The 25,606-nt window shown below is 39.7% G+C and overlaps 1 protein-coding gene across 1 annotated transcript in view; it reads left to right on the top strand.

Moving 5' to 3' along the window:
• Positions 1-25,606, top strand: part of LOC103249714 (protein FAM135B-like) — a gene marked incomplete at both ends in the record, with an annotated part of 68,662 nt that overhangs the window by 32,513 nt on the left and 10,543 nt on the right. Inside the window, one exon of the mRNA XM_021707669.1 lies at positions 21,633-21,772. Coding sequence (XP_021563344.1) covers positions 21,633-21,772 — 140 coding nt within the window. The remainder of the gene's footprint in view (positions 1-21,632; positions 21,773-25,606) is intronic.

Below are 25,606 nucleotides of genomic sequence, written 5' to 3'. Positions count from 1 at the left end.
TAACTTAGTTTCTGCTACTTTAACAGATATCTAAGACCATACATTTCCTTCCTTAGTTCTGTCTTCCCGCCAAGAGTGGGCAGACTCTGAATCTCAAACACCCCCACCTGATTTGTAGGAGGGGCTCAGTGATAATTCATGACATGGACCCCATACAGAGCACTGTGATTTTCTGCTGAGCATTCACTGAGAAGCAGCAGCATTTTGAGACCCTTGTCTCAAGGCTCAAAACACTGTCCATCTTCCTAACACAGTGTGTAGGCTACATTTTTGGCCTGACATGACAGTCTCAGCTTCCTGAGTGTGATTTTCTCACCTTGAAATGGCTAATGACCTGTCATGTCATAGGCAACTCTGATGGTGCTACTGGGTGTGTTGCCACTTGAATATTGGGTGCTTCATAATCACTAAATGAGATAAAAAGGAAAAAAAAAGTTTGCTTGTGCTTCATGAATACATCTAAATTTCAAGATGACTGGGATGGACAGGAATGTGGGAGACAGTGTAATGTGCTACTGGTTGTAGAGGACTTAGCGTCCCAGATAAGCTGTAACTGGGATAAAAGTGAAACAACCATAGGTTCCAAAAGTAGGACTATAAACATAGGTCTTAATGGTCATGTGAGTGCACAACACTGAGGGGTTTGTGGAAATATACCAGGATGACTCTGGAGAACTGAGGTTTTCCACCTTGTCCTAAGGGGGCCTCCTGGGAAGATACCACAGAGCTAGGGCAAATTCTAGGGCATGTCCAGGATCAATATTGTTTGAGGCTACAGAAGACAGAAGTGGAATGCAGGTGTGCAAGTCCAAGCAGAGATCAGTAACTATTGATGAGTGAATTAATGATTGATTTGTCACTGGATCAGTCACTTGATCAGTAAAGATATTTTCTTCAACAGGTCTGAGAGGGAAGAGATAAGACAGAAAATGAGAGAAAAATTATCCATTACTCCAAGATTATGCTTCCTATTAGGTGAGGTTGCATGCAATTGTAAACTCATGCATCCTGTTTGTGGAGGCTTGGACAACTGTCTGGAAGACTCTCCCTCTTTTCAGATATATGTGTATCTTTAAAGGAGAGAGCTTTTTTGTTTTTTATCCACAGAGATACTGGACATGCAGCCAAGGAAATGAGGATTGAGTGTCCAGAGGAAAACAGAGCTGAGTGAGTAATGAGAGATTTGTCAGAAAGGAATAGAGAAGGCAGATAAACAAATGCATGGTTAGCTTTGTGTTTTCAGAAGAAACTGACTAGGCAAGACTGGTGTTTTAGGTATATTTCCAGCCTGCATAGGCAAAAGTAATAGGAAAGATACTCATGTTTACTGAAGACCTACTGTGTGACAGATATCATTCTAGAAACTTCTACCAAAATTTTCTCTTTACTCAAAATATTTCTCTTTTTGCTTTCTGCTTAAAAGAAAAAAATGTATTTGTTTGCTTACTTCCTTTACTATAAAAATATTTTTATTATCCACATGAACCTGGCTGGGAAGACTTCCCCAATTCACCCCTACCTATCACTTTAGCTTCAGCTCACCTGGGCAAGTTCTAGCCTGGCAGACTTCTACTTCCCCAGAATCTACTGTTTTCTCTTATTTGTATGCTTTGGCAAGAACTTTCTCCTTGTTGTGATCACTCCTTGTCTCTGCTCTTCTCTCTGTTTCTTCCATCTTGTTCTTTTTTTTTTCTTCAGGTTCACCAGGATGTTGTATTAACCTAGAAGGCCCTCCCTGGGCTGGAATTGTGTCCTGTAATACTCACCCCAGAAGTTCCCCAATGTCACATCTATTGCAATGCCTCCTTTCTCTCTTTGTCATTTATATTTGCATCTTTGTGTAATGGACATAACTCATTGATGTCTATTTCTCCAGTGGCAGATAATAAAGCTCCCAGTTGGGGAATTTGACATATGTCCCAATCACTACCATCTTCTCTTGTATTGTTCAGTACAAAGTAGGTAGTCAATAATAATATATTTCATGAATGAAAGAACAAACTTGATTGGTTTCCCTTAGCATGCACAGGGTCTTATGTTGGGAGGTAGAGTAATAAAAGCAGCAACATTGACTAGCTAGTTCCTTAACATTGCGTTTTCACTAATTTTTCTACATAAGTAACATAACTATGTTATTTCAATAATTGCATTATTTTACTAATTTTGCTATTTAAGTCATCTGTAGCTAAATGCTCCTTGAAAATATTGAAAATAAGACTAAAGACATGTTGGTCTACTACCCAAATCCAAGACCCCTTCCTCCCCAAAGAAACCATCACTAACTTATTGGTATATGTTCTCTGCCTCTCTTTGTGTACTCTGCTGACCAAAAGGTAATATGTAGATTTTGTTTTTTTCTTAGTTTATCAAAATCTGTTCATATATATTTATTGGAAACCGTGATGTGTTCCAGCCATCATGTGCCAGCTTGTGAGAGCTCATTATAGACATCTCTTCTCCTCAGTGACTTTACCTTGGTAGCTTGAAATTGGCCATGGTTGGGACCATTAGTTCCAGGAAATCCACAAACATTACAAATAAGTTCTGTTTGGGGGAAGCCCATTGTTAAACATGTACTAGCATACCACTGTTTTGAAGCTTTTACAAATGAGTATGATTCTATAAACTTTTTTGTGCAGCCTTCTTGTGCAAATGTGTGATGAGCTTCTCTAAGGAAGACAACCAGAAGCCAAACTGATGATTCAGTCACAGGATATGAAGATTTTATTTAAAAAAAAAACCTGCCAAAATGGGCTTGAAAATGTCAGTTTAAACTTCTACTAGCAGTTAAGGAAAATATCTATTTCCCCAAACAAATCAATAAGGGTAAAGTATAGTATCTTGTTTTAGTTTGCAATTTTTGAATTCCTAAAGAGGTTCACCATCTCCTCATGTGTTTATTAGCTTTTATTTCCCCTTTTATGAATTTTTCATTTACAACTTTTACTTCTTTTTATTGGATAATTTCTTTCTTAGTTATATAATTTTGTTTCCTACCTATGGCCAAACACATTTTGATAGCAATTTTTTTTGTGGTTTCAATGGACACTTTTATTATTTAATAGATCATCAACTTTGTTTCCCTACCTACAATTGGAACTTCATCATATTTCCATGCTGAGTAGTGAAAATAGTGATGAAGCTAATCAGAATAAGCTACTTCAAAAAAAGAACTAAGCTAACACAGCTCACTTGCTTTTAACAAGAAAAATATAAAAACATGCACTCTAGAATGCACAATGGTTTTGTTACTAAGAAATTCAATGGAATGTTGAAGAGTGTAGGCAAATCCAGGGTGCAGTAAAGATGAGCTGAGCTGCTGTGTAACTTTTTAAGGATTCCTGGTGTTACATCTCATGGCCATTAGCTGAATCTTGACATGGAAAAAACTTTTAGCTAATACCATGTGGAGATGCGGAAACACTAGACTGACTTAAAGGAGCCAAAAGGCAAGAAAATAATAGATGTTGTTGAGAACATTCATCCCAAGAAGGACTTTACCTTTCATGAACTCTGAACTGGCACCACCCCTGGTGCTCATATGGCAGACTTTATACTCTGTGTTCCATTTAGCACAGCAAGTGACAGTATCTTTACCACCAATGATGGTAATGCTGTCTCTGGAAGTGACTTTACCACCTCTTCCATGAGGGCTTTGGTTCCCCGGCAAAAGCTTTCCATTCAGATGCCCCCACAGGTTCATTCCACACAATCTACTTAGATCAAACGACAGCCTCAGTATATTTCTCTGCTCTCAGGACCACAATCCACACAATCCAAGCCCAACCACCCAGCAGGTATGTCAGTAGCCATGGTGGTTTGACCAGTTTTGGCATTCTCATCAAACTCATCAGCAGTGACACAGTCAACAGGCAAGGTAATCTTCAACCATTCTTCTCAGCAATTTTTTCATATATCATGTAGAAAATATCTTGTTTTAGTTCATAGTTTGTTCCTTAGCTTTGTTTTAAATAATACTGTTAGTATAGACATTTTAAACCTTGAAGTTTTAATGTATTAGGCCTAATACATTAGCTTGTTTAAATTGGGTTTTCTTCCTCACATAAGTATTCTTACCTATAGACCGATGCTATAACTAACATTATTCCCTTTTACACTTGAAGAAACTGAGTTTCAGGAAGGTAAAATGGTGGGCTCAGTACCTGTATTTAAGTCTGCTGGCTCCAATGTCATGGTGTACTTGAACCTTAGCTCTATGCTGATACTATGATGAAACCTCAGGGGTCCCTCATGAGTGACCCCCATAGCTCCTTGCTTACTCAGTCTGCCTTAGATCTCTGTTTTGTAGTTTGTCATGTTTCAATCAAACAGAAATATCTTGCTGGAGTCTTGGGCAGGCCAACACTTTCACCATGCATTTCAACTCAAGTTCCTGAACCATGCCTCTTTTTCCTCAGCAAATTTTGAAAATTAAATGTATCTCAATGCATTAGGTTCTATCTTGCTGCCTGGTATTGCTTTAACTTTCTGAGGAGTGATATATGCACTGTCCTCTGGTTTCCAAACTGTGAGGATCTATACAAAGCTCTCTGAGTAAACCCTCCAAACTTGCATTAAAGGAGGTGACACCTCTCTTCTCTCTTCCATCGGAGGTAGTGTACACGGAAAATGCATAGTAACAGCTCTCTTCAAAAATCTGTATGTGTCTTCTCTCCAAAATCTGTTCTTTCTTTTCTCCTGAGATTATGTTACTCTCCTAACCTGACCCATGGGTCTAAGGGCCTTTTCTCTTGGTGAACTCAGCTTCTGAATTTGCTCCCTCACATTGGTTTGCAGGGTCTGTTCTGGCCTATGACAAGCTTCAATTTTAGCAACTCATAGAAATATCTGTTTTCATCTTTACATGGTAAGTTTCTCCATTCACAAATTAAGTGTTTTATATTTCCTTTAATTCTTATTTTTGTAACATGTATGTTGTTAGAACAGAATGATCTAACTTGAATGTTTTTTTTTCTGTGTATTTGTTTTTCTATAGTGTAAGTCCATGAAGAGAGAAATTCTGTTCTATTCACTGCCATGACTAAAGTGCCCAGTGTATCTCGGCCACTCAAATACATAAATTTTGAGTCAATAGATTGATGGGTAGATAAAAAGATGAACAGATGAATGGAGAATTCCAGACTTCCAGACTTCATTCAAGGACCTTTTCTCTTTCACCTAAATCCTGTTTGAAAGCTTCACCTGAGCAAACATTCTTTAGTATTGATGTTTTGGTTTAGAGCAATTCAAGTCGATATTATTAAAGTTTAAGGCACAATAAAAGTCATGACTCCTGGAAATGAATGTTCTTGTTTATCTTCCTTAAAGTAAATGTACTTTGCTCAGCTTTCTGAAATATGTGCCAGTGACTGACCCATATTTTCATGGACTTGTAATAATGGCACTAATAAATTTCTATTGACTGAACAACTGAGTGTACCATGCACTGTGCTAGATAGTTTGTAGATGTATAATCTCCTAACAATTTTTGGAGAAAAGTGTCTCTGTCCCTATTTTTCAAAGAAGGAATCTGAATATCAGAGCATTTAAAAATGAGTAGATCCAGTATGTGTTTTTGAATTGTTGTTGCAGTTTGGTTATTAATTTCATCAAGTGAATAACTTTTTATAGTTTAGTGATTTTTTTTGCAATGCTCAAATGAGAAGAAAATGCTTTTAAAAATTAAAAAATGGTCAATAGGTTAATGACTTTATACTATTTTCAAACCTAACAGTATTTTTTAAGTTCCATATTCAATCAAATATCCATCAAACAACTAGGCTATACAGTATATTAGTTCTGCTTGAGCAAAACAAACCTAGCTTTCACAGAGGACCTAGTCTAATACAGAAGGCAGTTTCTATTGCAAATAATCATACAAAGTCATTTCTATACTAACTAATGCTATAACACTGAAAGCTACATTTGGCCATGTTAGGGAAATTAGTAAAGGTTTTCCAGGGGATGCTTGAACTGAGAGGTGAAGGATGTGCAGAAGTCATGTCGGTCTACAGGGAAAGAAAGTTCCATTTCAAGCCAAGGTAACAAGATGGGTAAAGGTGACATGATGACAAGAAGGGGTTGGCAGACCAGCATGGCTGGAGAATAGGAGGGTTGGGAAAGCAGGAATGATATGATGGTGGAGGGGTAAGGAGGAGCAAATTGGCTTTAAGGAATATATTAGGGTTTTTTTTCTTTATCATGAAAGGAATGAAAAGATACTGAAAGGGTTAACTAGAAGCAGCTTGATTCATTTTGCATGTTGAAAAGATCCTTCTCAGACAAAATTGTAAAGAAACAGTTTGCACAGGAGGCAGGTTGAGCAGAACAAAGGTCATTTCATAGCTCAGGCAAGAAAGAAGGAGAACATGATCAAGTGTGTTGGTGACTGAGGTGGAAAGAAGTTGATCACTTGATGAGGAATAACACATGAAAGGTGAGGGGAGAGGATATGTTAAGGGTGATTCTCAGGTTTTTGCCTTACATAAGAGGCTAGGTCATAGAACCAATCACAAAATAAGGAATGTTGGAAAACAAACCAACTTTATAGAAATCAAAGTTTTAGAGAGTTTAATTTTTAAATAGATTTTATTATTTAAAAACAGTTTATGTTGACTGCAAATTTAAGGAAAGGGTACAGGGATATCCCACATATTCCCTGCACCAACACACGCACAACTCCCCCATTATCAGCATCTGTCACCAGAGGGGAACATTTGTTACAAATTATAAACCTATATTAACACATTATTATCACTTGAAGTCTGTACTGTTGGCGTTGTGTATTCTGTGGGTTTGGACAAATATCTAACGACACGTATCCACCATTACAGTATCATACAGAGTAGTTTCACTACTCTAAAAGTCCTCTGAGCTCCTCCTATTCACCTATCCCTCCCCTCTAACCCTGGCAATGACTGATCATTTTAATGTCTTCAGAGTTTTGCCTTTTCCAGAATGTCATACAATTGGAATCATACAGTCTGTAGCCTTTTCAGATTGGCTTCTTTCACTTAGTAATATGGATTTAAGTTTCTTGCATGTCTTTTCATGGCTTGATAGTCCATTTCTTTTTAGTAATATTCCATTGTATAGATGTTGCACACTTTATTTATCATTGAATGTTATCCTAGTTACTTACAAGTTTGGGCAATTATAAGTAAATCTGCTATTAACTATTATGCACAGGTTTTTATGTAGACATACATCTTCACCTCCTTTGGATAAATTCCAAGGAGCACAATTCCTGGATTGTATGGTATGAGAATGTTTAGTTTTGTAAGAAATTACCAAACTGTCTTCCAAAGTGGCTTTGCTATCTTGCATTCTCCCCAGCAATGAGTGAAAATTCCTGTTGCTCCACATCCTGGCCAGCATTTCATGTTGTCAGAATTTTGATTTTTAGCCATTCTAATAGGTGTAGAGTAGTATCCCATTGTTTTAAATTTGCATTTCCCTGATGGCATATGATGTGGAACATCTTTTCATATGCCTGTTTGCCATCTATATATCTTCTTTAGTGAAGTGTCTGTCAAGATCTGTGGTCTGTTTTTTAATCTGGTGGGAAGGGAAGATAATCAATATACCTTAAGTGGTAATAAGTGCTATGAAGTAAAATGAACCATCCCAAGAGGGATTGGGAGTGACCCTGGGGTAAGGGAAGACATGCCAATTTACAGGAACATGACTCTAATAAGGAAACAGAGAAAAAACTCTAAAAGTCAAGAGACAAATGACCATGTTATGGAGATAAGAATTCACCATGACCAAGGGGAAAGGGTATTTCAAGGAAAAGGGGTTGACCAACATTCCAGAATGCTGCTTGAGTATTCAAGTACAATGTGGACTAAAAGTTTTCTTAAACTTTTAGCAGCAGGTATGAAACTAATCACCTTGATAGTAGATTTTTTTCAGTGATGGAAAGGGCACAAAAACCACATCTGGATGTTCAAGAATGTGCAGAGCAATGGAAAAACAGAAAAAGCCAGTACATATATCCCTTAGGCAAGTTGGTTGCTGCCCAATCAAGGTAGCTAGGAGGGGTTAAGATTTGACTTCTGTGTGTAGTTTTATTTATCTCATTAGAGAATATTGAATACATTTAAATATCATTGGGAAGAATCTGGTTTAGGAGGAAAAGTTGAATACACAAAATAAAGTAGGAAAGACAGTTGAAACACTCCTGTTATAAAAGTTTACTTTTTCTAAGGCCCCAAGTTCTATGGCTGCTGGTAGGAACTCCAAGGAACTCACACAGACTTGTAAATAAACAGTCACACAATTATGGGTGATTATGAAGAAGATAGACCAATGTGATATGGTATGGTAGCTTAGCGGTGTGAGAGCCTGACCTCCCATGGAGATGTCCAAGAATGGTTAATCAAGGGCATAAGCTATCCCGATGTTCAGCCCCCAGTAACGTTCAGAAGGCCAGCTAATTGTGGCCATGGTGCCTAAACAGCAAACTCGCATGGTTGCCTCTGCACCAATGTGTTGATGTGAAGAAAAATGAGCCCAGGAGAGCAGGCCATCTGGTAATTGAATCTGAAGCTGCAATAATTGCTTCTGAGGATATAGCCTAGGTGCACATTGATTCTGGAACCAACTGACTGAGTATTGGCTGACACCCAGCCAGGCAATACTGTGACTCTCAAATGGTGGTTATAACATTTTCTTAGAGGTTGAAAGAGCCTTCAAAATAATTTTACAGTGTTTTGGTGAGCACCGAGGCAGTGTGAGGCATTAGGAAGAGCCCTGGACTTAGAGGATGGATTCAGGATTCTACCAGTTGCCCTTGGCCTCGATTCTCCATCTCTCTGAGCCTCTAATTTCTATCTGTGAACTGGGTTTCTAAAACTGCATGGAGTTCTTTTAGCTCTTAGTCTCTGTATTGGATGTGTAAGTTCTCAGATGCAGGATAGTGGCTGAGAGATTAAACAAATAAGCTGCTTTTCTTAGTGAGTCCTCAGCCTGCCTTTGGGGATAATCAGGCTCCCCAGACTAACACTCAAGTGCTCACTTGACAACTTTTTGAGCATCTATTTAATTTAAAGTGCTTATCTAGGTCACATGGAAGAGACTCAAATGATTGTCTTATTGTCTATGCCCTTAGTTAGCTTGCAGAACAATGGAGGAGGAGAGAGAGTAGGAGGGTGGCGATAGGTGATTCTAAGATGAATAAAGTAGAAGGTGGAATATGTAGGTCATGGGGAAAATGTAAAGATAGATAAACAGAGTGAGGGCAGACATGTGCCTTTAGTTATAATAATGATATAGCATCATTGTCTTATCTCACTTAAAAAATCCTTATCATGATTGTTTATATATGAAGATTATCTTGAATAGTTTATATATGAAGTAAACTTAGACTCAAAGAGAATCAGTGACTTGCAAGTGCATCAAGAGCCCGGACTTCCAGGTGGGAGCATTTTCATGGAAAGGTGGCACTTGAGGGGACACTGAGAAGCAGACAGAATTTTGAGATACAGATGAGGTTATCAATTCTTTCAAAAAAATACTAATTGCATGCTTCGTAAGCCAAGCACCTTACTAGAAACCTAGAATATACCAGTGAGTAATGTAATCTCTAATCTTGGAAGAGCTCACCATCTCATTATGGAAAGACACACATACTGTTACACTGAGTAACAGGTATGCTAACCAATCTGGTGCAAACTGCTGTGGAAACAGAGGAGGGAGTAGTTATCCTGTCTGCAGCGTTGAGGGAAGAACTCCTGAGGAAGAGAACAAGAGAGTCCTTAAGATGGTAAGAAGAAAGTAGAAAAAAGGATGTCAGAGAAAACAGAATATTCGAAAAAATATTTGCAGATTACTCACTTTAGACAAGCACTGTTCTAAGATTTCTGGAACTTATCAGTAAATTACCAGATTTGATCAGAAAGATATTTGGATTTGGCATGGCAGCCACCTACTACAAAACAATACCCATCTCCTATTCCCTAAAGTTAAGAAAGTAATTAAAACATTGAACTGTAGTGTTCATGTATAGAAAACCCATAAACATTTCCACTTTTTAATTTGGTACTCATAACAATGCTGAAATTAGAGATTATAGTTCCATTTTACAGAAAAAAAATTTTTCAAATGTTCTTATAATAGGAAAAAATCAATATACTAACTCAAGCCTCTCAGTTCTTCCTCTGTAGCCCAGCAACATAAAGCAGCTTTGTTCCCTCAAGCATCTTGCCAAATCTGTATAATTGACTAAACATTGATCACCTACTATAGGTGATACTAATGAAAAAATCATATCATTTATTCAAGGGCAGGGAATATCTTATGCTTCATTCTACACAGACCCTGTTTTTGATGAGTAAAGTATATATGTTAAAGCGGTTGTATTGGATAGATGAATAGCATCTTCTGAATGCTGAGTGGTGTGGATCAGTAAATGCATATGACCCAGAGGTGACAATATTCACTCCATGCTGAGAAAGGCAGAGAATGCTTACAGAAAGGGAGAGTGTTTGAAATACACCAGATTCTGCATCAATCCCTCGAGGCTATACTCCCTGAGGTGTCTACACCAATAAGTGGGTGGTTACCTCACACTGTGGCTATACTTGAGACTGATCCAGTTGTGAGCTGGAGCTAAGGAGGTTAAGTGCAGAAGTTGAGATCAAAAGGTACCTCAGAACTTGGCCAGGATGCGTAGTTAAAAGCCTTCTGTCCTGCATTCACTGTGCGAAGGTGAAAATTAATTAATTAGTTCGACTGAGGCCAGGTATTAGTTAAGGTGACCCATCAGAAACCAGGTCACCCACTGAGCTGGGATGCTAAGGCACACAGGCCAATAGGAAAAACTGTGAGACATTGAGGAGCTAAAGATATTTGAGCTGGAGGGAAGAGAGCTGGCTCTGGAAGAATTCCCAAGACCACACACAGATAGACTATGTGTCTGCAGCATTTGACACAATGTACAAGCAAAGAAAAAAGGAGCTAAACCAGAGAAGGGGAAATGCCTGCTGCAAGAGCATCTAGTGTCCTGGAGGACAAGAGCTCAGGTCACTCTGGGTTGTCACTGGAGTTTAGCAGGAGAGTGAGTGAGATGAAAATATGTGAAGCTGAGAAGACAAAAGTCTGTCTGCATGGACAGATTTCAGTCGGACTGACCTGCACATGGCACGGGGATACCTTGCTCATTTCAAGCAGGGACAATATGCAGCTAATACATCTGATATGAGCAGATGTCATAATACCCACTGCCCTGAGCTTTCCAAGTCCTCCTGTTCCCACTCAAATGGCCAGTTACTGTGGCCCCCATTATAGACCCTCTCATTCTCTAAATAAAGGACTTATGCCAAGGGAAGCCAATGACCCGCAAGACTCAGCACATCAACATGCCTGGCTTGCATTCTGACTGGGTGCAATTTGTGTTAACCAATTTTGAATATCTTCTTTCCTCCAGATTACAAATCTCTAGCCCTGGTATGTGCCCCAATCAGTAGAAGGGAAGGGAGGAGAGTAAGAGAGGAAATGGGAAACATGGCAGGAGAGAGTCCAGGTGAGAAGGTGCTGTGACTGGGTTAGCCCATTCAAGGCTCGGTTTGGGTCGGAGGGAGTCAGGGGTGAGGCTACTGATCTGACCTCTTTCTGTACTGTTCAGGCTTAGCTTAGGCTCTGCAGTGAGGCTGGCCCTGACAGAGGGACCCTCCATCTCCATGGAAAACAAAGGCAGACCACTTGGTCTCATCTAATCACCAATGGCTCTGGTGCTCTCTGCTATTTTTGTAGTTACAACTTCCCCCACCCACCACCACCACCATATTCTGTGACCTCAAACTAAGGTCAAGGTCACTGTAGGCTAGGGAACAGTTCTATGCTCCTCAGAGCATCCTGCAAACCATGATTGGGTGGGGTACTGCAGCTCTGACAAATATTTGATTAGCTGCAATTGCAGCTATACTTAGTTCTCCTTGGGAAGCATATGGAGAGGCAGATGGCTCAGGAAAGCCTGAATCACATAAACAGGGCTCTTTGCCTCCCATTTGCTGAATCTCTTGATGACTTATTAACAGGAGGGGTTTCAGGATTAGAAGATGGAGCCTTGGTTTTACTCCTCTCAAGAAACCCCATGTTGTATGTTTCAGGAATACTTTGTGCTGGCTTGTTTGCAAGGGAACGTGGATCAATGTGGATCCTGGGTCATTGTGAGGATATAACAGGAAACAGAGACAGCCTCAGAGAGCTAGCTGCTCCATCCAAGATGCAGTTCAGTACCACAAATGTTATTAAACACCGCTGCCAAATTCTCAGTGATCAGGTCACATGGAGCTGTGGTCAGTCGCGCAATCTATAAATATTTGCCTGGCCAGGATACGGCACAAAGCATCAGTTGTGTTAAGTCCTTACAGTGACTGCAGCTTCCACACTGATCATTTAGGGTCAATTCCACTCTATAGAACTTAGATTGTATTCTAAGTGCAAGGGAGGAAAGTGAAATCTGGCCTCTATTTTATATTAATAGACTAACCGGTGGTGAGAATGGAAGCAAAAAGTATGGTTTTCAATATTCAATACTGAGAAAATCATTTTAAATACAAAAAAATTATATTAGTAGGAACCACATGTTGAATGTGAATCCACAGGATTTGCTGATGATTAGATAGAGTTGGTGATGGGAAAAAGAGGAAGTAGAGATGACCATGAAGTATTTTACTATTATGGGTAAGATTGAGGGAGAAACACAGTTAGGAAGCACAATCAAAGGTTCTAGCTTGGATATATTAGGTTTATGATCCATATTTGATGTCAAAGGAATAATGTCAAGTGCGTGAAGGATTATGCCCACCCAGGAGAGATAAGGGGCTAGCATTAAACACTGAGCGTTCCCAGCTTGTACGCAGTCTATAAGGCTCTGGAAATAGCTAAGATTCCCTAGGGGAGAGCACAACTTACAAAGGAGAAAAGAATTAGGACCAGGACCTGAGGTACTACAACACAGAGAAGCGGGAGGCATAGGAGGAGTCAAGGAATCAAAAAGGGGGCCCAGTGAGGTGTTAGAGAAGCTGTGAACTTAGATACCTTCCATTAGCAGGCAAGGAGGAAATGAGAAAGTTAGCTTGCAACCTAGTGTAGTCATATTGCTGTTGTCATTTTTGCATGTCATATCAAGACCTGAGGCTAGTACAGTTAAAGGTCTTATCCCAATTCCCCAGCTGGTAAACAAGAGGATTATCTTGGTCCCATCCAAGCCATGCCCACTGCCCTGGCACAGGGCTGCTTTCTTCATAGCTCCAAAGGGCAATTAAGGATCCCTTTCCACTCCCCACACCTGCTGAAAGTTCAGCTAGTAGCTGGTAAAATTCTGTGGTGGATAATTTTTAATAGCCATATCAGCTCCACACTTCTATTGATACAGGAGCCTATGTATTCATTGCGATTTCTCTGAGCATGTGTTATATGTTACCTCTGGTACCAAGTACTTTCATAGGCCATCTTATTAAACCCTCCCAACTTTGGGACAGTTAGTGTTACTCTTCCAACCCCAGTTCACAGCTGAGGAAACTGAGGCTCAGCCTGGGTAAGTTATTTGTTCACAGGTATACAGTGTATACATGGCAGAGATGAAGGCAAATCCATGTCTTTTAACTTAATTCTGTTTCTTGTCCTTAAAAAGTATGAGGTACAAGGCCATGTTATGGCCTCTGTTATTAAAATCCAAACTGAAATATACCTGAGACTGTTCCACAATCTGAAGGAAGCCCTGCTGGTTCCTGTGTTGGGGAGTTAGAGCATGCTAGAGGCAAAACAATGGCCTTTTACTTTTGAGATCATGGAGCAATACACATTACTGGATAATAGTGTTATCAAGTGCTGGCCTTACTGGGCTCTTGCTAATAGGAGGTCACAATGGTCTATAATTAAGTAATTAAGCCCCCTCAGTGTTTATGGGAGAATGCTAACTGCTAAATTGCAGCAACAGCCCTTGCTCATTTTCAGTGGGTTGAATGGTGTTTTTAACTGGGCTTTTTGGTTTAGTTGCCTTCCATCTATAAATATGGATTTCTGCCAGGTATCTGATTTGCAACTTGGGTTTTCTTGCAGAATAGGCTAGCTAGGAGTCAGAAATCCTGGGTACTGGAACTATCACAAACTAGAACTACAATTAACAAGTCATCTCCCTCCATTTCTGCACTCATTGATAATCAGTTAATTGGTTTGATTGATTGATTAATTGATTCAGTGACTAAGTGACTGTGATATGCAAAGTCTGCTTTTTATCATTCAGAACTTAAATTACTTTTCTATAAAACAGAAGTGATTAAGTAGTGTGAGAAAAAAAGTTGGGAAATATTGTGCCAAATATTGAAGAATATTACTTGTCTTTGTTTTGTCTTTACCAGTAGCAGCACTATGTCTAACATATTGTCTGTGTGGTTGTATAGTTAAATAATAAATGAATGAATAAACAAATTAAGGAATGAAAGATTTTTTTTAAAGAAAAGATTGGGAGTCACCATTCTATCATCTACTATATCTGGCATCAAGGATGTAACAAACTGTATCATCATGAGTTTCCTCATGAGTAAAGTGAAAACGTATATGCCCAAGGTCATACTGAGTGATATAAAACATACATTATCTAGAACTTAGACCAACCAATATCAGGCTAGCTTTTGTAGAGTAATTTGCAAGTTGCAATGAACAAACCATTTTTATTTATTATATATTACAGAAAAGTGACTTTTCTAAATCAAATAATAAATAACATCTATGTTCAAACTCAGCTTGTTGTACATAATTTGTCACCTCAATTAAAATTTTAAATTAGCCTATGTGAGATCTTGCAACTAATGCAATGAATCTGAAGAGATGAGATATTCATTTAAATGAAGAGATGTGTGTGGAGTTGAACAACAAAAGTGCCTACTCATTTTTTATTACACATACAGAAGTGTGAAACAGATATGACCCACAAGGAACTTTATGATTGTTAATTGTTGAATCCCAGTGTTTCTCCCAAGAGTTAATGCATAGCATGTGGTTAGTAAATATTTAATAAATTAATGAATATATTTTATAGCAAAAATTATAGAAACATATTAATCTGAGATTAGGGGTAAGGCACAAATTTATGTCCATGTACATTAGAGCAAAATATTTAATATTCCATGTACAGCAGGTTACTTTAAGTAGAAAGCAAGAAAAACATTTAATATTTGCAATTAAAATGACAACAAAATATAGTCTTTTATTGATGTGTCACCAACGTGACATGCTTCAAAATTTGAAGGTATGAATAAGAATTGCATCTCTTCAGATATTTCAAATAAATGCTTGTGTTTCTAAATTCCCTGTTGAAATAAATGCCATCTGCTTTTCCCTCTCTCACATTGTTCAAGAAGTCTTGGCCTTACACAGTTGAATGGGGTCTTTTTCTGAATGCAAGGTTAGGAGAGAAATTGATCTGATCAGTCTTTCACTGTTGGGGCATCTCAATGCTGCACAGAATGTCTGCTGAAGGATGGATTCATAAGGTTCCGAGAATGTTTGTCACTTCAACTATGAACTCCTTTCTGGGTCAGGTATCTGCACAGGCCCCTAGGGCCTCCACCCTGAGCTTCCAGGTTATAACTCATTAGATAACTGCTGTGGTTCATATGTTCCCTCTTAACCTCTTTGAGATTTAACTGTCATTGTAACAGTGGTGGGACTTGTAAGAAGTGATTGAGCCATCAGGGTTTCACCCTGATTAGTGGGATTACTGCTTTTTAAAAGTATAACTTTGGCCTCCTCTAGTTTGCCTCTTGGCCTTTTATTCTTACCCTCTTGGCTTACCTTGGGTTTTGAGAATTTTACTGCTAAAAACATACTTCTTTACTCATCATTGTATCTTCTCCTTGTATACATATTCTTTCCCACACAAAATCTTTCCCCTTATATACATATTGCAAGTATTTTCTCCAAATCTGACACTTAACCATTTACCTTTGTTTTGATATGTTTCATATACAGAGCTAGAAAATTTACATATAATCTGTCAATAAGTTTCTTGGCCTTCTGCCTGCTATCATGGGTTGGTATAGCAAGAAGGTCTTCACCCAGATGCTGGCACTTTAAAATTGAACTTTCCAGTCACCAGAACTGTCTACCAATACATTTCTGTTCATTATCAATTATCCAGTCTTTGGTATTCTGCTATAGTAGCACACAACGGACTAAGACACAACACTCACATATTCAGCCATAGCTCTACAGATCTTTCAAGCTCACCATATAGCCAAACCAACGTTTTACCCATGAAGTCTTGAGTATTTGTGAACATACAGAGTCATCATCTTGGGCTGTAGCTTTCCTCAAGATACCATCATTTTGGGGAACAGGTTGTCCTTGACTGATCTGTGTAGTATACAAATACCTTGGTTGGGAAAGGTCTGAACTACTTCAAAAGTTTTCCTGATTTTCAAACTCAAAAGAAAATCATAAAGCCTGTAGTTCCTTGTCTCCCAGAATTTTCTGATTTCCTATCCCAATTAATCCACTTATACTTCAGTGATAGAGTCTCCAAAGAAGTAGAAGCTTGGGGAACCACAGGAGGTGGTATGCCTTTCTACCCTGGCAATGAGGGTTCTCTGGCCCTATCACTTAGACAACATGAGCATGACTACAGGAAACCATTCTAGCCATTCTCTGAAGAAACAATAAACGTCTATTTCAAGATGGTTTTCTCCTCTGCCTATCCTTGAAATGGTTGGAATAAATTATAAAGTTTAGCTTCAAGGTGATTTTCTGTCCTTCCTGGCCCTAGAAATAGTCAGAAAATTACCTGGTCTAAAAAGTCTACATCATTATCACCTTCAACTTATGAGAAAATTTGTTTGGATTTTGAGAATTTTACAGTTAAAAACATACTTCTTTACTCGTCATTGGATATAAATCTCGGGTTCATTATGGAAATTAGGCAGGCATGACTCTTGCTTATTTGAGCTCAGAATAAATGGCCAGTCCAAGGCGACACAGTTAGTTAGTTAGTTAGTTAGTTAGTTAGTTAGAATGTATATTTGCCTTATTAAAGGAGATCCTGTGTTCTAAACCATATGACAGCAAGATCATGACTTTGAGGAACTCATAGTCTAATGGGGCTTTTCCACTTTGGTTAACTCTAATGTGTTGGAGGTTTCTCTCTGTGAGTGTGGCCTGGGTTTAAAGAAATTCAGTGATGGACTCTCATTATTTTATTTTTCAAACAGCTCAGACTTCACCCAGCTGGCCTCACGCCTGAAGAGTTTAAGGGGACATCTTTTGGAGTTTTGACCATTTATCATGAGTTCACTTTTTTGAGACCCTCCCATGTGTAGGTAGATTCATGGTTATGTTCTTGGGAACGAAATTGGTGTTTACTCCACAAGAAAGTTCCCATAAAGATGCTATTGGGTTGGGCACTGGGGCATAGAGTCTATGTTAGATGAACAACACCTATACTTCATAAGCCATGCTCACAGAGCTCTCTGGGGCTAGAGAGAGCTCTCAGCATAGGGAATATCATCACTTGAGTTTTAAACATTTAGAGATACATATTATAGATATGTAAATTGCAATTGTCACTCATTTTGAGGGTGAAGAGAAAAGAGCAGAACACAAAACCCTTTTTTTCTTGCCCTCTGGCTTGTAATTCCAGATTAAGTGGTTTGAAATGTGTTCTTTGCACAGCTGGAACTTTTGAAGAGTCCTTCTTCCATCCTCTGCCCCGTTCTCTTTTCTCTGTTCCCTTTATTTTTTCCTTCCCATTCCTTTTTCTTCCTCCTTCCACTTTCTGTTTTATTCCCCTTAAATTTCCAAGTCTCCTTATGTGTGGTATCAGATAGATACTTTGGAAGACTCTAAATATAGTTGACAAATAATAAGCAAATATGGTTGACAAATAATAAGCAAAAATGCTCTAAAGGTAAAGTGCCTCTTTTTTTGCTTATCAATATTTGTTTTTTTTTTATTTTTTGAGGTAATGTTTATGTACAGTAAAATGGACAAATCTTAGGATATAATTCAATGCATAGGAATTTTTATACATTAAGAGTAGTAATCTTTCCCCTTGTATACATAGCAAGTATTTTCTCCAAATCTGACACTTAATCTTTTACCTTTGTTATTATGTCTTTCACATATAGAACTGGAAAATTTACATAGTCAATCTGTCAATAATTTTCTTTATGGGTTCTACCTGGTCCTAAACCAGGGCAAGTGAGGCCCAGTTGGAGGTCCAGACTTCATCTGCATGCAGCCTACATGTGTTAACTAGTCCTGATTTGTGCTGCACATATGTATAATTTTTTAAAAAAAGACACATGTACACACACACACACACATACACGTTCCTTTTTAACCCTTATCTAAGAAAGGGTGACATCCCAAAGTTTAAGTTAGCTCTTTAAAGATGGAGAGAGTATATACTTTTGTAGTCTCTGGGTACCTGGTGTACTAGGAAAGGAAGAAGGAACAAGGATAATGGATGAGGTTCCAGATGTGGACTGTTGTTGAAGAAGGGAGAATTCCAATGGGAATAAAGCAGGCAAGTGCTGTCTCAATAGTCTCCACAATCCCAGGGGGTGTCTCACTATTAGTGAGATTTCCTTTGTAAAAAGACACCTGTTTTATGCCCTATTTAATAGAAAATAACCCAGAAAATTTAGTAAGGTATGGGCTTAATGGGGCACTTGGGACTTGGTGATTTTCAGTAAATACCTGGTAAGCCTTGTGGTCTAGCTTGCCAATCCAGTTAAGCCCTATGGACTAGTTGCTTCAATTCGGACGTGTTTAATCTCCCATACAAATGTGGCCAATGAAAATGTATTCATTAGAGAATACTCAGAACTTTCTATCCAAACACAATTAAAAAGTCATCATAATGTCTATTGCATGCCCAGTATATGCCTGGTGTTCAGATCTTGATCTATTTTATCGTTTTTATGTTCACAAAAATGCCAGAAGGTCAGTGTGGATATGTCCATTTTTCACATGGAAAGCTGCTGTTACAAGAGGTGATGTCACTTGCCCAGGAAGGCAAGTGATTGAACTGTTTTGCTGGCTGTCCCTCCTGGTAGCAGACTGCTTCCTGCTGCTCTGACCTTCAGAGTATTTAACCCATCCATCCTCTGCCACCATGTCAGTCTGGTTTATAGATCAACAAAGCCTTGACAGTGATAGAGAAAGGGCTATTGTAGCAAGTGAAAACAGAGAGGCATCTGTACACATGAATAATTTTATTTGATAGCTACATCCATTTGAATCCGACAGGTGTAAATAGGGCTGCATTAAGCTAGTAATTTTATTTCCTTCATGACAAAATACATATTACAGCAGGTCATCTGAGCATCCTTGGAAGCAACCTGGAATTTTTACCTGTTTTGTGTTCCCTGCTCTGAGCCTATGAGGTTGATGCTTGTTTAGATGTCACTGTGTATTGAGAGGTGACAGCGATCTTGTGTCCTTTTCTGAAGAAACTCTTCAAACCATCTGGGTATGACTTACAAAGGACTTGAGCAGTTTTCTTTGCTGGCTAAACTGATTTTTAAAAATTTCTTGGCTCCTTTTTCAGTCAAGCTATTTAATTTTTTCAGTACTGCTTTACAAAGTACTCACCATTGCTAGGAAATAGATACATTTTATTCATATACCCAAGACTTCATTTTCTCTGTTATTAAAGAAGTAGCTGCCCCATCATCAATGTTTTTGCTCAGGCTGCTATAACAAAATGCCATTAAGTGTGTGGCTTAGCAACAACAGAAATGAATTCCTCATGGTTCTGGAAGTTAGAAGTTTGAAATCAGGATGCCGGCATGGTCAGGTTCTGGTGAGGGTCCTTTCCCAAGCTGGCAGAATGACAACCTTACTCCTTGTAAAGGGTCTAGCTGTGTGGCATCTTTTTATCCAGACATTAATTCCATTTATGAGGAATCCATTCTTATACCCTAATTACCTCCTAAAAGTCTCAACTCCAAATATTACCTTGTTGATGATTAGATTTTTTTTTTTTGAGTTGGAGTCTCACTCTGTCACCCAGACTGGAGTACAGTGGCCGCTGCTGGCCACCGCAGCCTCGACCCACTGGGCTTCAGCAATCCTTCCGCCTCAGCCTTCCAAGTAGCTGGAACTACAGGTGCACGCTACCATGCCTGGCTAATTTTTTTATTTACTGTAGAGATGAGGTCTCACCAAGTTGCCCAAGCAGGTCTCAAATCTGTGGACTCAGGCAGTTCACTCACCTCAGCCTTCCAAGGCACAGGATTACAGGGTGACCCACTGAACCCGGCTGATGATTAGATTTTAACATATGAAATCAGGGGGGGAGACATAGCATTCAGTCCATAATGAGGACATTTTGAGCTGCTTTTTCTTTGAGGCTTGATCTCTTCATGTGTAGTAAAACTTACCTTAGATTTTCATTATGAGGGTTAAGAAAAATAACACAATCGACAAGCCCTTTGGAGTTTTGTGCCATGTAGCTGCTTATTATTATAAATAAGCAATCATTGCTTTATATAAACATTATAATTAGTTATATATATATATATATATATTTTTTTTTTTTTTGCACCTGTGCAGTTTGTGTATTAAGTGATTTGGAGCCAGATGTGGTGGCTCACACCTGTAACCCTAGCTATTTTGGGAAACTGAGACAGGAGGATTGCTTGAATCTAGGAGTTTGAGACCAGCTTAGGAAACATAGCGAGACCACGTCTCTACCAAAACAAACAAACAAACTAACAAACAAGGAAACAAACAATCTGGACATGGTGGCATATGCCTGTATTCCCAGCTATGAGGAAGGCTGAGGTAGAAAGATTATCTGAGCTCAGGAGGTTGAAGCTATGGTGAGCCATGACCATGCCATTGCACTCCAGCCTGGGTGACAGAATCAGATTCTAACTGAAAAAAATAAAATGAAATACAATAGTTTGTAATTCACCCATTTGTTCCCAACAATAACCCTGGTCAGTGGATGCAGAAAGGTCTCTTAACTTCTTTGGATAGATTTGTCTTCCTGAAATAGAACTTAGCTTTAAAGCAGTGTTTAGAGATTATGGTCTATTTAGAATGCATTGGCGGATACAAAGCTAAACAAATTCCTTTTTTAAAAACCTGATATACAGCATAATCAGGATTATCACATTTTCCTAAAAGTCAAAACAGTGTGGTCTTTATAACATAAGCAATGTGCAAATAGCATTTTCAGAGAGAGAAATTCTATGGGCACTAGGAAATCCTTGTAGAAGAAAGGGTGGTTTCCATCTGTTACTCCCTGTTCTTTTCCTCATTGTTTCCAGGAGAGGGGGATTATGAAAGGCCTCACAGAAGAGGGAACATGTGAACAGGTGAGGAACTGAGCAGACACTAAATTCCAGACAAGGAGCACTACCTATAACGTGACAAGTGACTTAACCAAGACCATATAGTTTGTAAGGGATTGAACAAGTTTCTTCTGAGATGCCAGCCCAACTCAATGAACAAAAATCTTTACATGATGGGGTCTCATTTGTCTGTGATTTCAAGCTTTGGAATTGGAAGACTTTGGCGGGGGGCGTCCGTTATTTTCCTTGAGCAGTACAGATACCTGACTGGGCTGCAGGTATGGTCCTGGAGTTCATGAGCTCCTATTGATTCTTGTTTTGCAGAAAGCAGCAGCCTGCATTCAGCCTGTGTTCATGAGAGCACTGCACACAGCCGGGTCTTTCAGATCTTATACCGGAATGAAGAGGCACCCATCAATGATGCTGTGATCTTCCGAGCTCATTTGCTCTTAGATGGTGAAAGGGTAAGTCATGAATCTACCATCAACCACGAGTGGCTGCATACTCTTGCCTATTCCCACTCAAGTGAATAGTAAAGGAAGGAGAAAGTATAGATTTACTCTGAAATCTGACTGGTTGAGATTCATGATTTTAGAGCACTCATACACTTTTCATATTCTTATTCATTCTTTTATTCATATTCTTGCTGGTTCCATGTAGTCTTGAGTGTAAACAGTCTCCAGAGACGAACCTGCTAAGTCTCTTATTCTCTCCTCATTGGCCCATTTGTGCATCTATTCAAGTTGTCTGTCAATGAGTCAGTCAATAGATGTCTATTGAGAATATACAGCCGGGGTCGGTGGCTCAGCCTGTAATACAGCGCCTTTGGGAGGCTGAGGTGAGTGGATTGCCTGCGCCTGCGGGTTCGAGACCCACCTGGGCAGCGAGACCTCATCTCTAAAATAAATTAAAAAATCAGCCGGGCGTGGTAGCGCATGCCTGTAATTCCGGTTACTTGGAAGGCTGAGGCGGAAGGATCGCCGGAGCCCAGCAGGTCGAGGCTGTGGTGGCCGGGAGTGGCCACTGCACTCCAGTCTGGGCGACAGAGTGAGACTCCAACTCAAAAAAAAAAAAAGAGAATATACATTTTGCAAGGCTCTGTGGTAGGCCCTTGGATGAGGGACAGAACTGAGGAAGGCAGTATAGGACTTCTCCTTGAAGATGTTGACAACTGAGTAGAAAACAGACATATAAACAGGCACCCTAGTAGGTGATGTGAACTATACTGGCTGCATATAGGAACAAATAAAGGGACCATCCGCAGTGGAGAAATGATCTCTGTAGGGACAATGAAGTTTGTATTCATCAATGGTTTCACAAAAGAACTGAATTTCTGATGCACATGCTATGAGACTACCACAGAAAGAAAGAGGAAGAGCATCTTATGAAAAAGACACAGCCAGCCGGGCTCGGTGGCTCAGCCTGTCATCCCGCGCCTTTGGGAGGCTGAGGTGAGTGGATTGCCAGAGCCCGCGGGTTTGAGACCCGCCTGGGCAGCGAGACCTCATCTCTACAATAAATCAAAAAATTAGCCGGGCGTGGTAGCGCGCGCCTGTAATTCCGGCTACTCGGAAGGCTGAGGTGGAAGGATCGCCGGAGCCCAGCAGGTCGAGACTGCGGTGGCCGGGAGCGGCCACTGCACTCCAGTCTGGGTGACAGAGACTCCAACTCAAAAAAAAAAAAAAAAAAAAAAGAAAAAGACACAGCCATACAAGCCCGGAGACCTTGGATACCTTATTCTAGTTGCTAGAAACTAGAAGAAAAATGCCCTAGTCATCAGATTAACACATCTCAAAAGAATATCTGAATCTCAAACCCTTGCTCTCCCATCCCTTGTGTCACCTCAGATACCTCTTGCTACCTTCCAGCTGACTATTTCCTGTTAGAATATAGTTACAATGATATGGAAGAGTGTTTCTAGTTTAGAAAGAATCTAATTAGAACTCCCTACTTACATTCCTCATGTGATGTGCATAATAGCTCCTACTGGGCATCTGATAACTTTCTCCTCTCATGCTTCTTGGCTTTCTGTCCTGTCTTTTATTATCTAGGTAGTGACCAATTCCTCTGTGTAGCTAAAATTGAAAAACTGTCACTCATCCTTATTCATTAATTTTTCCATTCATCCAATATTTATTGAGCACCCAATAAGCACCTACTACGTGCTGGGGATAAAATAGCGAATGAGAAAATACTCATGGTGTTTGGGGAGCTTCTATTTTAATGCTAGATCAACATGTTGCAATGTAATCAAATAAATCAATTATATATATTCTTTCATGGATCCTTTTCACTGCTACATGCTCAGCAAGCTATGGGACACACTCATGAAGGAGATAAGAATGGGAGTTTGCACACTCATTGGAGGTCCTGTGAAGTGACAACTGTACCCAAAGTGGGAGAGAGCTCATGAAAGTCCTATTGTGCAAGACTGGGTATTGCCTCATGACAGATAATGAAATTGTCAAGAGCTCAGCACAACCTTCACACAAGATGATTATTCCCTGGAGGACAAGCTACTGACAGAAGAGATCCCCCCCACCAAGAAACCAATGTGGGGCTGAGACCCAAATGCTGAGGAAGAGCCAAGCATGCCACGGGTTCAGGGAGATGTCATCCCTGGAGGAGGACACAGCAAGGACAAAGTCCCTGAGGTAGAGGTGACATTGGGGTGTTTCAGGAAACACATTAAGACCAAGGTGATTTGCCCCATGAGTGAGGGGAAAGGATTAGGGGATGAAGATGGAGAGGAAGTGAGGCCAGACTTACAGAGCATGGCAGGCCATGGGAAGAAAGGTAGAGCTTATTTGTGGGCGATGAAAATCCATTGGTTTTGTCAGAAAGATGGACTGGCATAATTTTTATTTTAAAATTTTGTCATCTCTTAACACTCTGAAATCTTCTCAGGACTGGAGTTTTCTAGCTGTCTTTGCATTCCCAGTACCCCAGTAGCTATAGGACTACATTGTAGATCCCTGACAACAAGTAGATGACTTAGTTGTTGAATGAATGAAATGAATTTGAAATCTTTCCTTTTTATGGCCTTTGTAAATTTTCATTTACAAACAGAAATGAACATCCTGGTGTCCCCTGTTTGATGGCCCTCCACCCTCACTCTGCACCATGCCCAGGCCACAGTGGCCTCTTTAATACCTCAGGAAACACACACACCACTCAATGGAGGCTTCAGTTAACCTGATCCCTGTCTTCCTTTTGCCATCACAATGACTACAAATATTTTACTGCAAAAAGAACCAAGCAAACTCCTATTGACTACAAAAAGAACCCAAACTCCTATTAAGCATGTGTGCTGGGTATCTGTTGACTACTTGTTCATTTTCCCTCTCTAATTTTCCACCTGCTTTGTACCCTGGAGACTGCAGAGACTGCTCTGGAGAATCCTTACCTTTTGGTTTCTATTTGAGTCCAGCCTATGAGAGGTTCTACAGGTGATTATGAGAATGGTCCCCGAGTATTCAATCCCTGGGCTCCTTCCATGCAGGGCCCTATAAGCTGTCTGCATCCAATGGTGTGCTAAAGTTCATTTATACTAGATTTTGAGAGTCATGGGTATAGATCTGCTTCCAACTACACATTTAGTGATTCCACATTGGTAACTTGAAATCAGTTGTGATGAAAACATTTACACTAGAGAAACCAGCAATGCTATAAATCACTGTTTTCTTAATTTTTCTTTCTGAGAGCCCGTTGGCATATGTTTACTAGCATACTACTTGCGCTATCCTTTTTTCAAAGGCCCAGCTCGGGTCAGGAGACAGAACTATATTTCAAATATATATTTCATATAGCTCTCGTTCCATTTGTAATAACTACCCTCTCTGCTTGAGTACTCAGGTCTAGAGTGGTAAGAAAGTCCTGCGGCTACTAATGTGAAGATACTGAACCATTATTTGTTGCTTTTTCTAAATCTTCTCCACACCTTTGTCAATCACCCCTTTGACGAACTGTACTTGAATTTCTCATTTTGAATGTATCCTTTACTTCCTTCTTGAATTCTAAGGATAAACTTAGTTTAAGGAAAGATACCTTAGATTGTCTTGAGTGTTAAGAAACTCCCCAGTTAGGCTACATGCTTAAAGTTAGCTTTCCTCAAATTCCAGTAAGAGAACAGCACTCTATGTCTCATGGGCCATTGTCTTTTTGAGTTGGAGTCTCACTCTCTCGCCCAGACTGGAGTGCAGTGGCCGCTCCCAGCCACCGTAGCCTCGACCTGCTGGGCTCTGGCAATCCTTCTACCTCAGCCTTCGGAGTAACCGGAATTACAGGCGTGCGCTACC

Source organism: Carlito syrichta, unplaced genomic scaffold, assembly GCF_000164805.1.
Source record: "Carlito syrichta isolate Samal-C Ts95f unplaced genomic scaffold, Tarsius_syrichta-2.0.1 Scaffold123342, whole genome shotgun sequence".
NCBI lineage: Eukaryota > Metazoa > Chordata > Mammalia > Primates > Tarsiidae > Carlito > Carlito syrichta.
The sequence above is the reverse complement of the archived record's forward strand: the minus strand, read 5'-3'. Positions and strand labels throughout refer to the sequence as shown.